The sequence below is a fragment of the Lithobates pipiens genome, unplaced genomic scaffold (genome assembly GCF_037356315.1).
Source record: "Lithobates pipiens isolate NorthernLeopardFrog02 unplaced genomic scaffold, aLitPip1_a1.2 Scaffold_19, whole genome shotgun sequence".
Classification (NCBI taxonomy): Eukaryota; Metazoa; Chordata; class Amphibia; order Anura; family Ranidae; genus Lithobates; species Lithobates pipiens.
In genome coordinates this window covers 577,041,429-577,055,852 of record NW_027507764.1, presented here as the reverse complement: position 1 = coordinate 577,055,852, position 14,424 = coordinate 577,041,429, and the positions used below count along the sequence as shown (strand labels likewise).

Sequence of the window (14,424 nt, the reverse complement as noted above, 5' to 3'; positions counted from 1 at the left end):
TATATATATATATATATATATATATATATATATATATATATATATATATATAAATTACTTGTGGTTACTAATCTTATTTTGATATATTGAGGAAAGTTGTTGTTTTTTTTTTTTTTATCAGAAAATTAGTCAAAGTTTCAACTTTTTTTTTTTTTTTGTGCTGCTAAAAATACTTAGTTTGGGAAAATATGTCACAGTGTGACACTTTGCCCTGCTGGATATTATTGTGTGCCTGCTCCAAGTTATTCAGCAGCTGGAGAGGAAAGGCCACGGGACTCCCATGGCCGCGGTGTCCATGTATGGGGCCCGTCTCCTCCCCCATTGTGAAAACACAAGTTATTTATATGTGCCGATCATACAGGCAAGACTTCAGCACCCCTGCACTGCCAGGGCAGCTTCATACAGGGGCTGAGAGCGAGAATTTTATCTTGCAATTACTATTGATTTTTTTTATTTTAATTTTTTTTCTCGGTTTAGTTATAACAGTGAGTGCAAAAGGAAGTTTTCATCTTTTAAGTGACCGCATTTGGAGGTCAAAAAAAATGACACCTACCTGAGAACAAAGCAGCATTTTACATACGTTTCTGTCCTCCTATTTGCTAAACAGCTCACTGTGTTGCTCCCAGAGCCAATCTGATTCAACAGCTTTGGCAGACCCCCTGTGGTTCCTCCTGCTGACCTCTAGTCGCCGCAAGACACAATGGTGATGTAGGGGTCATCAGGGGGACATGCACGCACCCGGAAGTATGGAATTAAATCCGTACTGGGAGCTCTGCTACTGAATAAATATTTAGCAAAAAAGGCCTACAAATAGGTGTTTATAAAGTACTTTGTCCTCAGGTAAGCGTCTTTGTAATTTATTTTATCCCCTGACAAGGGTCACTGTAAGGATCACCACTCCCTTTGCAGCTTCTGTTATAACTAAACCCCAAAAAGTCCTATTAAAAAAACGCAACTTATGACAGAGTAATTGCTATTATTTTTATTATTAAGGTACTTGTATAGCGCCATCAAATTACACATCGCTTTACATATACATTGTACATACACATCGGTCCCTACCTTCAAGGAGCTTACAATCTAAAGGTCCCTAACTCACATTTATACATACTGGGGCCAATCTAGACAGAAGCCAATTAACCAACCAGCATGTCTTTGGCGTGTGGGAGGAAAGCGGAGTACCCGAAGGAAACCCACACAGGCACAGGGATAACATGCAAACTCCAGGCAGGTAATGCCGTGGTTGGGATTCAAAGCAGCAACCCTTTTTACTGCTAGACAAGAGTGCTAACCACTACACCACTGTGCCGCCCTAATGCAAAGTTCCTCTCGGTTTTGAAATATGTGGTGTCTTAAAGGATAAGTTCACCTTTTGTAACATGTTACACCCATATTCAGGGTGTAACATGTTACAAATGTACATGCTGACCGCATGAGGAGAAAAAAAAAGCCGATCACCGGCTTATGCGTAAGGGACATTGGTCCCAAAGAGGAAGAGGCAATTCGGCCTCATCTGTGCCCACCAGTGCCATCTGCCATTGCCCACCAGTGCCACCTGCCATTGCCACCTGCCAGTGCCATTTTTGAAAAATCTGGTCTTTTTATATTTTTTTAACAAAATACCAGGTGATCAATACCACCAAAAGAAAGCTCTATTTGTGGGGGAAAAAAATGAAAAAAATGTTGCTTGGGTACAGTGTTGTATGACCTCGCAATTGTCATTCAAAGTGCATTGGCGCTGAAAATTGAAAATTTGGTCTGGACGGGGGTTGTTTAAGTGCCCAGTAAGCAAGTGGTTAAAAGTGAACTTATTCTTTTTACGTTTTTAGATATTTTGTATATGTGAACGTGTTTGGCTGAATGCAAATAAACAGTAATATAAAGTTGTTGGTCATGCATGCTGTGCTTCATGATTAAAGTGTAAAGTAACCCCCCCTATCGTTTTCAGCCAAGGAAGCTGCCATCTTTGCCTCTGTTTAATCTACAACTGCCATGATGCTGCACATGTGATCAGTTATGACACCAGCCATTGGGTGGTTTGACAGTTTGAGTGAGAGCGCAACCAATGGGAGTGTTACATTTCTGGCACGTGACGGAAATTAAACCGTTTTTTTTTTTTTTAAACTGGTAAACGGATGGGTTTACTTCCACTCCAATCAAACTTTAGGTTTAAAACCTGCTAAATAAATTTAGATATATAAAAACAAAAAAAGGTGTGTTTATTCTTAGTTTTTCTCTAGAAAGCAGCCACAGCCTGAGTACAAAAGCCTGCACCCTGACAGCATACCGCAGAGAAGGACCCTTGGTCTCTGCAAGGAAGCAGTAGTCCCCTTCTTAGTCAGCGCAAATGTCCATCTCTGCACCATGTATTTTTTTAGAGCACAGCAGTAGCCGTTTGCTTTCAGACTGTCTCTAGGTTCCACTAGACATTAGATGGCTGTCTCCCAATTAAGCATTTTTTGGCCAGATCCGGCAATATTCCATTGTTTATGGGACAGTGCACACCAGCCCCTGAACAAGTGTTCTTGGGTAGTCTATAAAACCTTGCCCAGTCTTCCCCCCCCCCCCCCCCCATCCCTACTCAGTTGTACATATTGTACTCAAGGGGTAGGTAGGCTCGGCCCTCCGGCTGTGATGAAACTACAAGTTCCATGAGACATTGCAAGACCCTGACAATCACAGGCATGACTCCTGTGACTGTCAGGGTATATTTTATATATAAAATTTAGAAATATAGAAAATCTATATATAAAAAATCTAGAAACATAGATTCTCTCTCTCTCTCTCTCTCTCTCTCTCTCTCTCTCTCTCTGTGTATGTATATATATTAATTATAAAATTACATTTAAATGCCCATCAATGCAGCCTTGTCAGTGTCATTTGCAGCCTTGTCAGCCATTTGCAGCCTTGCATTGCAGCCTTGTCAGTCGATTGCAGGCTTGTCAGTGTCTTTGCCGTTTTAAAAAATGGCGCAGCAGAGATAGAGCGGATGTCCTGTGTATCTCGGCGGTGCTCGTTCTCGGCGGCTTTCGGGTATTTTTGGCCGTTGTCGGCTATTTTCGGCCCTTCTCGCCTATTTTCGGCCGTTCTCGGGAGAGTGTGGCCGAAAATAGTCGAACGGCCGAAAATACCTGAAAGCCGCCGAGAGCGTCAGAGAAGGTTAGGAACGTCAGGGAATCGGCGTATAACACGCACACCCGATTTCCCCCTGATTTTAGGGGGAAAAAAGTGTGTATTATACACCGGTAAATACACCGGTAAATACGGTATATAGATATAGATTATTATTATACAGGATTTATATAGCGCTAACAGTTCGCTTTACAACATGAGTTATATAAAGTATATATAGAGATATATATATATATATATATATATATATATATATATATATATATATATATATAGATGTCTTTTTTTTTTTTTCGGGGGAGGTGTAGGATGATACTCTAATAAATGTGGCTTATAAATATGTTTTTTACATGATGCAAGCCCACAGCACCAGAAGGGTTAATAATTCTGATATACCTCCAGATATACATCTGAGACCGGCTTTGTTGTTAGGGAAAATCTACAAGGCATCTGAAACACGCAATGTTATTTTTACAGCCGGGGCAGGCAGCTGACTCTCTTATTTTCCTCACTGGGATGCTGGCGGATTGGAGCCACTCTCCTACAGCCCTATAGAAGTATTTATAGAGTGGGGGGGGGGGGGGGGGGGGAGTGAAAGTCGTCCCGTATTTTCCTGTCTGCCTGAGTAATATGGGAAAAATTGTTCATTTTTGGAGAATTGCCGCACGCTCGGATCGCATTAGCGGGCACACGGCGCGGCGTCAAGAGCAGATCTTTGCCGTACTGCTGCCCCGAGGAAGCTTTGCTTTTTGGAAATCTCCGCTGACTTCAAATTTCCTTCTAGTGTCTAAGATGATGGCAGCGCTCCAACATTAACAATCCACATAGCAGAGTCAGGAGGCGGCAGCTTCGCCGGCTGCTGAGCACAAATTCATGCTAGCCTTGTGCACAGCTTAGGTAAGTTCAATCTAAAGATTCTGTCCTGTTTTTAGAAAAAGGTTTGGGGCTGCTTGTCCCGTTCTCGTTTTGCTGGAGCTGTGGGGGATGAAGTGTCCTGCAGGGCATACTTGGACATGTAGTTCCTCTAACCTCGGAGACCTGTATACACCTGATTTGTACCCTTTCTTCTGCACGCTCCTTTTTTGTAATTTTTTTTTTTTTTCTTAGTTGGGGTTGTAACATAGCTAAAGCCAAAACTTTTTAGTTTTAGAATGCTGGGAAGGAAAGGGTTCCATCAATATGTATTTGATTTATTTTTGCTGTTTGTGTCCCATGGGGGGGGGGATTTCCCTTCTTTTCCTGAAGACACAATTGGAAGGGGAATTCCCTCTGATTCCTGGTTCATACAAACAAATGTGACCAAGCATGGGCACATTCAGGGGCAGCCCCTTTATTTTATCGGGCTGCCCTAGGCGTGAGAAACACGGAAAATAAATCACGGACTCTTTTTCCAGAAACGCGGTCTACTAACAATTGCACCGCGGCATGGCAGCGCATTTCTCTGTATGTCAGGATAGCGCGTGGTTTTGCACGTTAACAACAAGCAGTAATGTGAACCCCACTATTTGTGTTCTGGGGACTAACTTAAGTTTTGGATTTTATTTTCTGTCCCGGTGACGATGAGTACAATAACAAAAGGGGTGAATTTCCATAGTGGGGAACCCAGACAATAATAAATACCTGACAGGGGTTCTAACCCAATCGCACGCTATTCAAAGCGGTAAACGAGTTTTGGCATTAGATGTACTTTTTTTATTTATTTATTTTTTGTCCCTCCTCTTTGTTTCATTCACAACTGATATTCTTAGGTTTTTCACTTGGTGTTTCCATAGTAGCAAATGTTTTTTTTTTTTTTTTTTTACAGGGCTGGTTTTCTGTCACAGCACCCCACCCGCCTCCTTTTTAAAGCACGGAGCCGTGACCTTTTTAATATGAATCTTTAGTGGTGCCAGCCATATTTAAGGTGCACTGGTGACCCGCCTACTGCTCATTGTTATTGGGTTGCAATCTCTCTTCAAGACTTATTCAGTACAGAGTTTATACCAGCTTATCAGAATTCATTTTGTGCTGGTCTGATTTCAGCAGCACGGGTTATGATTTGGTTTCTCAACTATGCACTGAAAGCTGAACTTTAGGTGGATATAAAGACAAAATTAGTGAAGCTTTGTAATCGTTAAGTGCAAGTACAGCGAAACCTCGGATTGCGAGTAACGCGGTATACGAGCGATTCGCAATATGAGCTATTTATTTTTTATTTTTTTAATTCTGATTTGATTTGCGAGCTCTGTCTCGCAAGACGAGCAGGATTCAAGCCGCTGGGGTGTGCAGTATTGCATTTGGCCAGAGGTGCGGGGGGCGTCAGTGATGCCGTTCCTGAGTGTCTCTGGCGCCCCCGCACCTCTGGCCACATGCGGCACTGCATACACCGGCGCCCCCGCACCTCTGGCCACATGCGGCACTGCATACACCGGCGGCCCCGCACCTCTGGCCACATGCGGCACTGCATACATCGGCGCCCTCGCACCTCTGGCCACATGCGGAACTGCATACACCGGCGCCCTCGCACCTTTGGCCACATGCGGCACTGCATATACCGGCGCCCCCACACCTCTGGCCACATGCGGCACTGCATATACCGGCGCCCCCGCACCTCTGGCCACATGCGGCACTGCATACACCGGCGCCCCCGCACCTCTGACCACATGCGGCACTGCATACACCGGCGCCCCCGCACCTCTGACCACATGCGGCACTGCATACACTGGTGCCCCCGCACCTCTGGCCACATGCAGCACTGCATGCACCGGCGCCCCCGCACCTCTGGCCACATGCGGCACTGCAAACACCGGCACACCCACACCTCTGGCCACATGCGGCACTGCATACACCGGCGCCCCCGCACCTCTGGCCACATGCAGCACTGCATGCACCGGCGCCCCCGCACCTCTGGCCACATGCGGCACTGCAAACACCAGCGCCCCCGCACCTCTGGCCACATGCGGCACTGCATACACCAGCACCCCCACACCTCTGGCCACATGCGTCACTGCACACACCGGCGCCTCCGTACCTCTGGCCACATGCGGCACTGCATACACCAGCGCCCCCGCACCTCTGGCCACATGCGGCACTGCACACACCGGCGCCTCCGTACCTCTGGCCACATGCGGCACTGCACACAGCGGCGCCCCCGTACCTCTGGCCACATGCGGCACTGCACACACCGGCGCCCCCGTACCTCTGGCCACATGCGGCACTGCACACACCGGCGCCCCCGTACCTCTGGCCAAATGCGGCACTGCATACACCGGCGCACCCGCACCTTTGGCCACATACTGTACTTCATACACCAGCACTGACTGTGGAACCAATTATCTGAGTTTCCATTGATCCTTATGGGAAAAATTGCTTTGATATACAAGTGCTTTGGATTACAAGCACATACTTCTGGAACAAATTATGTTCGTAATCCAAGGTACTACTGTATCTGAATAGGACCTGGTATAAGCCTTGTGTATTCCCTTTACAGCAGGGCTGGAGTGTGAGGGGAAGAAGCAGCACAATGAGCCAATCAGTACACGTGCTGCCAGGGAGCATGCTGATAGGAGAAGAGTGACATAGATAAATAAGCTAATAATTTTGCTGCTTCTCCTTTTACTGCCCAGTCATGGGCTGGGGGAGGATCTAGGGCAAATTGGGCTCAGAGAAAGTGGATTGAATGATGCTGGCCATTAGACAGAGAACATCTAGTAATAAACATTTTTTTTGGGATGTCTCATATGCAATGTAACCATCTAATATGTTGGATTGAATCTTAATAAAACCTTTTTGTAAAAGAAAAATGTACTGTACAGAAAAGTGTGGATTGAAGGAGAGTATTGCAGAAAATGCTAATGGCGTTCATTTATCTTTTAACGGACTATTCATTTTTACTTTGTTGCTTTTTTAGAGCTCTGGTTAAATATAAGAGCTCTTTAAGATTATTTAGCTTAATATTTGAAAGTTTTAATCAAGGTAACTTTTGCATAGGCTTCTACATCTTTACCCATGGTATACTTCATCATGTTGTTGTGCAGTATTTCAATTATTAGTCTTTAGCGGTCTTCTCTGGTGACAATCCATATGTCAGATATTGTAGTTGGCAATTTTGCCAAGCTAACAATAAATGATAAACAACCTGATAAGACTATATATACGGTATATAATATGTATGTGTGTGTTGAGATATGTTTGGGTCTTCACTCGAGTGTAATGCTTTTAACATTAATGCGGAGTTCCACCCAAAAGTGGGGGGGGGGGCGGGGAGGGTACCTAGCTTTGACAGGTACCCAGCTCCCACTTCCACTCATGGCGCCAAGCGGAAGTTCTCCTCTTCCCCACTTCCTCCCTGCAATCTACTGGGATACGTCACCGGTCCCAGAAGATTTCCCGGCCATTCAGAACATGCAGTGTGACTCGGGTATGTGCTGCACACCCGGCTGTGAAGCCGCAAGCTCTCACAGCCGGGTGCCCACACTTGCAATGCCTGCACCGTGGAGAGGAAAAGGAGTGAAGCAAGGCTTAGGTTGGCCGCATTGCTGGACCATGGGATGGGTGAGTGCCTGTTTTTTAAAAGCTACAAAACGGGTAGCTGGCGACTTTTAATAAATCCAGAAATGGGTGGAACTCCGCTTTAGAGTGATTGTAAAGTCTAGTTTTTTTGTTTTTTGTTTCCCCCATCTTCTCGGGTCCCTCTTCGGTGCTCCTGACCACTCCCTCCTGTCCAGTGTCCCCACAGCAAGCAGCTTGCTATGGGGGCACCTGAGCCGAGTCACGGCTCCCTGTGTCCATTCAGACCTAGCGGCCCACCCCTTCCTGATTGGCTAGCTGACTTCCACAGCAGCAGCAGCCAATGGCGCAGCTGCTGTGTCTCAGCCAATCAGGAGGGAGAATCTCAGATGGCTGAGACACTTGTTGACATTGCTGAAGAGAGAGAAACCTCAGGTAAGTGTTAGGGGGTCTGACGGGGGCTGCTGCACACTGAAGGTCTTTTATCTTAATGGATAGAATCCACTAGATTGTAAGCTCTAACGAGCAGGGCCCTCTGATTCCCCCTGTCTTGAATTGTATTGTATGGTAATGTCTACCCTAATGTTGTAAAGCGCTGCATAAACTGTCAGCGCTATATAAATCCTGTATAATAATAATAAAGATTAAAAAAAACAACTTCTGACTTTAGTCCAATCCAGCCAGAATATATACAGCATTATCTCCAGGTACTTATAAAGCACCATCAATTTATGCAGCGTTTTTCTTATACGTTTACCTCAGTCCCTGCCCTCAAGGAATTTACAATCTAAGGCCCCTAACTCACATTTATATATACACACGGGAGACAAATAACCTACCAGCATGTCTTTGGAGTGTGGGAGGAAACCCACGCAGGCACAGGGAGAACATGCAAACTCCAGGCAGGTAGTGCCGTGGTTGGGATTCGAAACGATGAGCTTAGTGCTGCTAGACATAATGGATAGCCACTTAGCCACTGTGCTACCCAAAGCTTTACATGTTTTAGTGTAGCTATACACTATAATTTAAGCTGTTCATGCATATTTAAAATGTTCTCCTTGTGCACGCTTTGGAGTCCTCCGGGTACTACGGTTTCCTCCCCCCCACTCCAAAGACATGCTGGAAGGTTAATTTGCTCCTGTCTAAATTGGTCCTAATAGGTGTATGTATGTGAGAGAGAGTGAATGTATAGAAAAATGCCGGAGTGTAGAAGAACGCTTGAGTCTGACGTTAAATTCCAAATTACTCTCTACCAAATAAAATTCAAAGTGTTCCAATTATCCAATACATCAATAAGATGCTAACATGTTCCGGCAAAACTGTTACCCCTGTGTTGCATTCAGAGCATGATTGATGATCATTCCACACAATTGGTGGATTTGAAGATGTATTTTATCAAAATGAACTGCTGCAGTTTTATGTATGTATATCTACATACCTGTGAGATCCCAGTAGAAGATGGAAATCACTGACGTAAACACTGCTACTCCAGTGATCTCGGATCCCATGCTGAGTGGTTGCTCTCTTGCATTGTAAACACTCAGCATGGGCGCCTTCCAGAGATCGCTTTGCATTTTCTGAATGAATTCAAAGTGTTCACCGATTTGGATGGGGTGGGGCAGTGACGTTGCATTCTCCATCTAGTCCAATCAGAGAAGGCTTTGCATTCATTCATAAAATGCAAAGCAATGTTTGACTGGCGCCCATGTCAAGCAATTGATCTCCTGTCTTCACAATGCTGGAGAGCAGCCGCTCGGTGCAGGACCCAGAAAGCAAGTGGAGATCACTGGTGGATGCTCAGCGATTTCGGCCCGGTATGTCATATATGACGTTACAATGGTCGAAGCTGGACCAATGTAGCTTTGTAAAACATGACGATGAATGTAATTTTTTTTTTAAAGTATATAAAGAGATCTGTATTGCTATTACACCGCTCACAAATGCAATAACCTCTGTCGGAATGTGGGAAAGTAGAAGCGCATATAAAAGCATTACATGTGTTGCAATTGAAAAATTTGTAACATCCTTTTTTTTTTTTTTGAGAAAATTGGGAAACGACTTTTGATACTTGTCTTTGGGGTTAGCTCTGATTAGTAAATCATGGGAGATTTTTGCTTCTTTTTGTAAGTATAAAGTTGAGGTTTCCTAACCTCTGAACTCTGTCGCCTTCAAGGGCGAGACTGTATTGGTAACGTTCTAATTTACTCAGACAAGGAATTATGTTTGCATGAACGGAATGCCAGTATTTTGTCTAGCTACAATCCTAAATTGATTGACCTTTGCATGGACTCATGACATAGCCTAAGGGCTCTTTCACACTAGCCTGGGGTTCTTTTTCTTTTTTCCTGGTGGTGAGTGGCTAGCAAGAAATGTTCTTTCAGCAATGTTTTAATTTTTTTTTTTTTTTACAATTTATTATACAAAATTAATGCAGTGTGTTGCAAAAACCTGTCACACGTGATCAGTCTGTACTCTTTGATCCTCAGGATTGGAGCATATCCCGTGCCTGTGGATACACACAAATTGGGAGACAGGTAAATTCTTGCATAAATGTTTAGCATACAGAAATGCAATGTGGCATTCCTGTCTGTAGGTTTACTGTGGAGATTGGTGAAAGTCTTATTTTCCTGGCCAACAGAAACTGTGATATCAAGGAAAGCAACAGATGACCTAGAAGAGAATGGATTCTAATCTGTGTTGGGGTGTAAGTGAATTAGGCCTGGAACCAGTTGAGGGTGTGCATTTTTTTTTTTTTTTTATGCACATGTTTCAGAGTTTGTTTTAGCCAATGGAAAGCTAGTTACGAGTAACAGCACATTTTGAAGCACTTCCATTGAAGAAGTCTATCGGGCCAAAAACCTACGACCATGACCGCTAATGTAATTTATCTGAGCGTCGTGGGACAATACACTGATCATACGTGAACAAGCACAATAGATTAACGTGGAAATCTAGTGTCAAAAGCTGAAATGCGTCTGGGAAAATTTTCAGGTGTAAATGGGGGGCAAAGAAAATAACAAATTCCAAACCACAAAAAAATACGTCATCTATATACCCGAACCATGTATGAATGGTCCTGGTACATGGTTTGTTTCTCAGTTGCCCAGGCAGGTGAATGAAAGCCATTGAAGGTCCACCTCCTCCATCCGCAGAGCACTTTTTATTACAGAAAATGATTGTACACCTTTTATGAATTAGGCAGAGAGGATGGGCATAGTCTGTACTTTTATCGAGTGCCAGTGACCGGTCCAGCATTTTATATTAACCCCACCTCAGCACCCAAAGATCACAGCTGCAAAGTCATTTGAGGGGGAGGGTGGGAATAGAGGAATGAATATTTCAATGACGCTGCCACCAGCACAAGGGAAACTTCTCATTCGATGTAACTACCATCCCTTGTGGTGGTAAAAGAAAAGCTTTAATGTTCTCTACACCTTTGCACACAGAGTATGATATTGTCACTTTGTGTGGAGACATGCTTGATCTTTGCATTCTTCCCATCTGGTCAGAGTATTCAATGTGTCTGGCTTATATTCTTCACTTCTTTTTTGTTTTGCACCTACCCAACTAGTTTCATAACTTTCCCAACACCTTAAAAAAATAAATAAATAAATAAAAAGCAATAGGAAAACGTCTTTCTAAACTAGCTCTTGTGTGTGTTAGATGTGTATTTTGCACTTTGCCCTAAATATTTGTAACTGCCTTCATGACCATACACATGACATTTCTGACATTCCTTGGGCTGTGTATCTCCACTCTTCTCAGTGATAAAGTCTTTGTTATAATTTTATTCTGGGCCATATTGTTCCTGGATGGCTACAACATGCAGAGAGAATGACAGACATTGCTGGAAATGTAGTATGCCTGGCTGTCTTTGACATTAATATTACAGCTGTGCATAGTAATCACTCAGCTTCCAAGTTCAGCTTGGTCAATTAACCTTTGACAATAAAACCTAGAAGCTGATTGGTCTCCACGCAGCGCCGCACTCAATTCTGCGTTTCAGTATTTGTAATACACCCCCTAAGGCCACTTTCAAACGAAGGCAGTTTTCAGGTGTTTTAGTCCTAGAAATAGCCTCTAAAAAGCACCTGAAAACTGCCTCCCATTCTTTGTAAATTAGTGCTTTCACACTCGGGCGGTGCACTTGAGACGTTAGGAAAAGTCCTGCAAGCAGCATCTTTGGGGCAGCTTGGGAACGCTCCCAAATGGCCCATGTCTATTGAAATGAATGGGCAGTGCTTCCAAAGCGCTTTGAAAGCATTGCAAAACTGGTATATATATATTTTTTTTTCTTAAGGTCCCGTTGTCACACTGGCACTCAAAAAGCACCCTAAAAGCGCTGCTAAAGCACCGGCGCTTTAGCTCTGTTTTAGCGGCGCTGCAGTGTGAAAGGGGTTTAAGTGTTCATTCTTCCAGGCCCATAGATGACCATGCAGAGGGCCATGTTCTTATGTCTGGGGAGCGACAGGTGTTCAGTGCAGGCTAAAATATACGCAGCAGCTGTACAGATCTTCCAATGTATCCCAATGTTTACATCTGTACAGGGATGGACACACGGCTGGGCTGGGTTTTAAATACACCATTGAAAATGTTTTGTTATCTGTTGAATAACTGCAAAAAAAATACATGTTGGTCCTGCCAACATGAAATAAACTCTTGTCCTGTGCACTCTGTAGTGTTAAAGTGGTTCTAAAGTCTTAAGATTTTTCACAGTAATGCATTCTATGCATTAAAGTGATTTGTAAAGGTTTGCTTTTTTTCTTAAAATAACAAACATGCCTATACTTACCTCCTCTGTGCAGGGATTTTGCACAGAGCGGCCCCGATTTCTGGGGTCCCCCGACTGCTCTTCTGGCTCCTCCTTCAAATCGAGTGCCCCCACGGAGAGCCGCTTTCCTCGGGGGCACTCATGCGGGCACGCTCCAAGTCCTTCTGCTGCATCCATTGATGCAGACAGCAAATCTCGGCCTCGCCCCCTGGCTCCCATGTCACTGGATTTGATTGACAACAGCGGGAACCAATACGGACCTGAGACAACGGCTGGAACTTCTGGACTCATTCTCATCGCTGGAAAGATCGGGTTTAGATAAATAAAAGGGGGACTTTACAACTCCTCAAGACTTTACAACTCCTTTTAAGGTAAACTCCCCCCCCCCCCTTTTTTTTTTTAACCAGAGGAGCCGGACCTGATGCAGTGATGTACACAAGCACAACAGCTCCAGCCATTGTCTCTCTCCTCATTGGACAGATTGATAGCAGGAGCCATTGGCTCTCGCTGCTGCCAATCAAATCCTGTGATGCGGGGGGTGGGGCAAAGTCCTGCTGTCTGTGTCAATGGACACAGCGGCTGGACTCGAGTGAGCTAGTGCGGGTGCCTCCCTGGAAAACGGCTTTCCGTTGGGGAACCCCATAAAGAGGAGGGGCTTGGACCGCTGTCAGTGGGACCCCAGAAGAAGAGGAGGATTGGGGCTGCTCTATGCAAAGCCATTGCACAGAGCAGATAAGTATAGGCATGTTTGTTTTTATTTTAAAAAAAAATGATTTACAACCACTTTACCTTAAGGAACCTTATCAGCTCTTTAGTTCTCTCTCTGGACTACAGAACCTCTCCCTTCAGTTTTGGCACTAATTGGGGGGGGAGGGTTGTTCTGTATTGTTAACAGACACACTGTTCCTCCATAGATGCAGTGCAGTAAGTGTTGACACCCTAGGGCAGTGATGGCGAACCTTGGCACCCCAGACTACATTCCCCATGATGCTCAACTACACTGTAGAGTGCATGAGTATCATGGGAAATGTAGTACCAAAACCTCTGGGGTGCCAAGGTTCGCCATCACTGCCTTGGACACGTTAGTATGTTACAAGGTGAAAATACTGACCAAAAAAAAAAAACACAAATACAGACACCACATATAAGCACCTGCATGCTTCAGTATATTACATTTTGGTTCTTGGTTTGGATAAACTTAGTCACAGAGAGCATGGTTTATAAGCTCCTCTTCACAGCCAGTAGGATAAGATGATCCATAATGTCACCATATATCCATAAAAGTCTAATTATTTTCTCAAGACATTTAAAAGCATCAACAAATGGGCGATAGATTATCCGCCTTCAAGTCTTGGCAGCCCTCTGAAATGCGTTTTGACCAGATTGGGTCAAGACCCAGTACAGTTGAAACATGTTGCTATGGGCTGCCAGATGCATTAGAACACAGCCACTGGTGTGTTGTAGGATGATGGTGGAGCTTCGAACTGTTTACTTTTTGTTTTTTATATTATATTCTATATAACATATATTTTATTGGAATATCGTATAGTGATTATTATGATACATGATTTATATAGCGCCAACAGTTTTCACAGTGCTTCCTTTAAATTCTATTGCCAGCAAGGTGGGGGTTACATAGTAGGTGAGGTCGCAAAAAAGACACAAGTCCATTAAGTCCAACCTATGTTGCACTGCACTGAAAAAAAAAAGTAGTGCAGGCAGTACTTTTTTTCAATGTTCATCACCGCAGCATGCTGCTGTGAACCAACCAAGTAGGCATTTTGCCTTGTCTTGTGGTGGGTCTGTGCCAGAATAGCTGCCAAATGCAGTCCTACCACCCCTGGGGTGAATTGGCCCTGAAGCAGCCCATATATTATGCAGGCTTCTTTCCTTCCATCACAGGTGGAAGGAGAGAAAATTGCACTGACTGTGTTGAAGGGGGTAATCCCTCCCAGAGTGCTATTGTGTCCTGCCAGTGGGTAGCCTTCCCTGTCGGGGAGAACACAATAATCACTGCTGGCAGTGATCTCATG

The 14,424-nt window shown here is 44.3% G+C and overlaps 1 protein-coding gene across 23 annotated transcripts in view; it reads left to right on the top strand.

Moving 5' to 3' along the window:
• The window catches only part of PTK2 (protein tyrosine kinase 2), a 549,666-nt gene that overhangs the window by 446,717 nt on the left and 88,525 nt on the right, over positions 1-14,424 (top strand). For 13 of the 23 annotated variants that reach the window (XM_077493396.1, XM_077493389.1, XM_077493392.1 and 10 more), the window contains one exon: positions 10,107-10,154. The exons of 9 other annotated variants lie outside the window; for them this stretch is intronic. In XM_077493396.1, coding sequence (XP_077349522.1) covers positions 10,107-10,154 — 48 coding nt within the window. Of the gene's footprint in view, positions 1-3,747; positions 4,030-10,106; positions 10,155-14,424 lie in introns of those variants that run through there. One more of the 23 variants, XM_077493409.1, reaches the window with a different exon arrangement.